The following is a 698-nucleotide window of genomic DNA, read 5'->3' as shown; positions in this document are numbered from 1 at the left end:
TTTTCTCATCTCATTTACGTTATCCCTGAAAGTCTTTCTACATACAAGAAAATATTTTAAAATATACCTCTGTTTCTGTTCCACAGTCATAATAAATTTTGCATCTTTCACAAGAACCGAAGCAGCCTGTTGCACACCTTTCCTTGTTGCACAAAACTAAAAACGAATGAATAATTTTTATATTAATCATATTAAAAATTAAACATTACATTAAAAAATAATCAACCAACAATCCATACCACAAGTGTGGGTTTCTGATCAGAGTACGTTTGTATAATACTGGCAATTTTGTAGTTGAGGGTTAAATCAAACTTGAATTCAGTTTGGTTATCACTGCTGGGAAACCCAAGAACCACTTTCCGAAGTTTCACTGGTCTATGTCTCTCATCCATTTTCAGACATACAGCAGATCTTTCACCATCTGAAAGCCATTCTGCAATCTTTAAATGACAGAAACACACACAATGAATTTTTTTCTAGTAAAGTTTTATGGCTAACATGCCCAATTACAGATCACCTTAAAGTCAAGGTATAAAAATATTTAGTCAAGTAGTCTTTTTCAACATTACATATTTTAAAGATACTATTCAATTGATATATTGGTAAATATTTTCAATTAGCAGTGTTTCAAGATTACACCCACTTTTTAACATGATAAACTTTCAATTATTATTATTTTGTTTTAGTTTCCTTCTATA

The 698-nt window shown here is 30.2% G+C and overlaps 1 protein-coding gene across 1 annotated transcript; it reads right to left on the bottom strand.

Annotated features, from left to right (window-relative positions):
* Positions 1-67: 67 nt before the first annotated feature.
* On the bottom strand, positions 68-440 carry LOC104985807 (probable ATP-dependent DNA helicase HFM1; the record flags this gene model as incomplete). Its single annotated transcript, XM_010836520.1, has 2 exons — positions 68-156; positions 240-440. Coding segments are annotated over 2 exons (290 nt in total), but the record flags the coding sequence as incomplete, so codon positions are not given.
* Positions 441-698: the final 258 nt, after the last annotated feature.

The sequence above is a fragment of the Bison bison genome, unplaced genomic scaffold (assembly GCF_000754665.1).
Source record: "Bison bison bison isolate TAMUID 2011002044 unplaced genomic scaffold, Bison_UMD1.0 scf7180017457608, whole genome shotgun sequence".
Classification (NCBI taxonomy): domain Eukaryota; kingdom Metazoa; phylum Chordata; class Mammalia; order Artiodactyla; family Bovidae; genus Bison; species Bison bison.
Note: the sequence above shows the minus strand (reverse complement) of the source record. Positions and strands in the feature narration are given on the sequence as shown.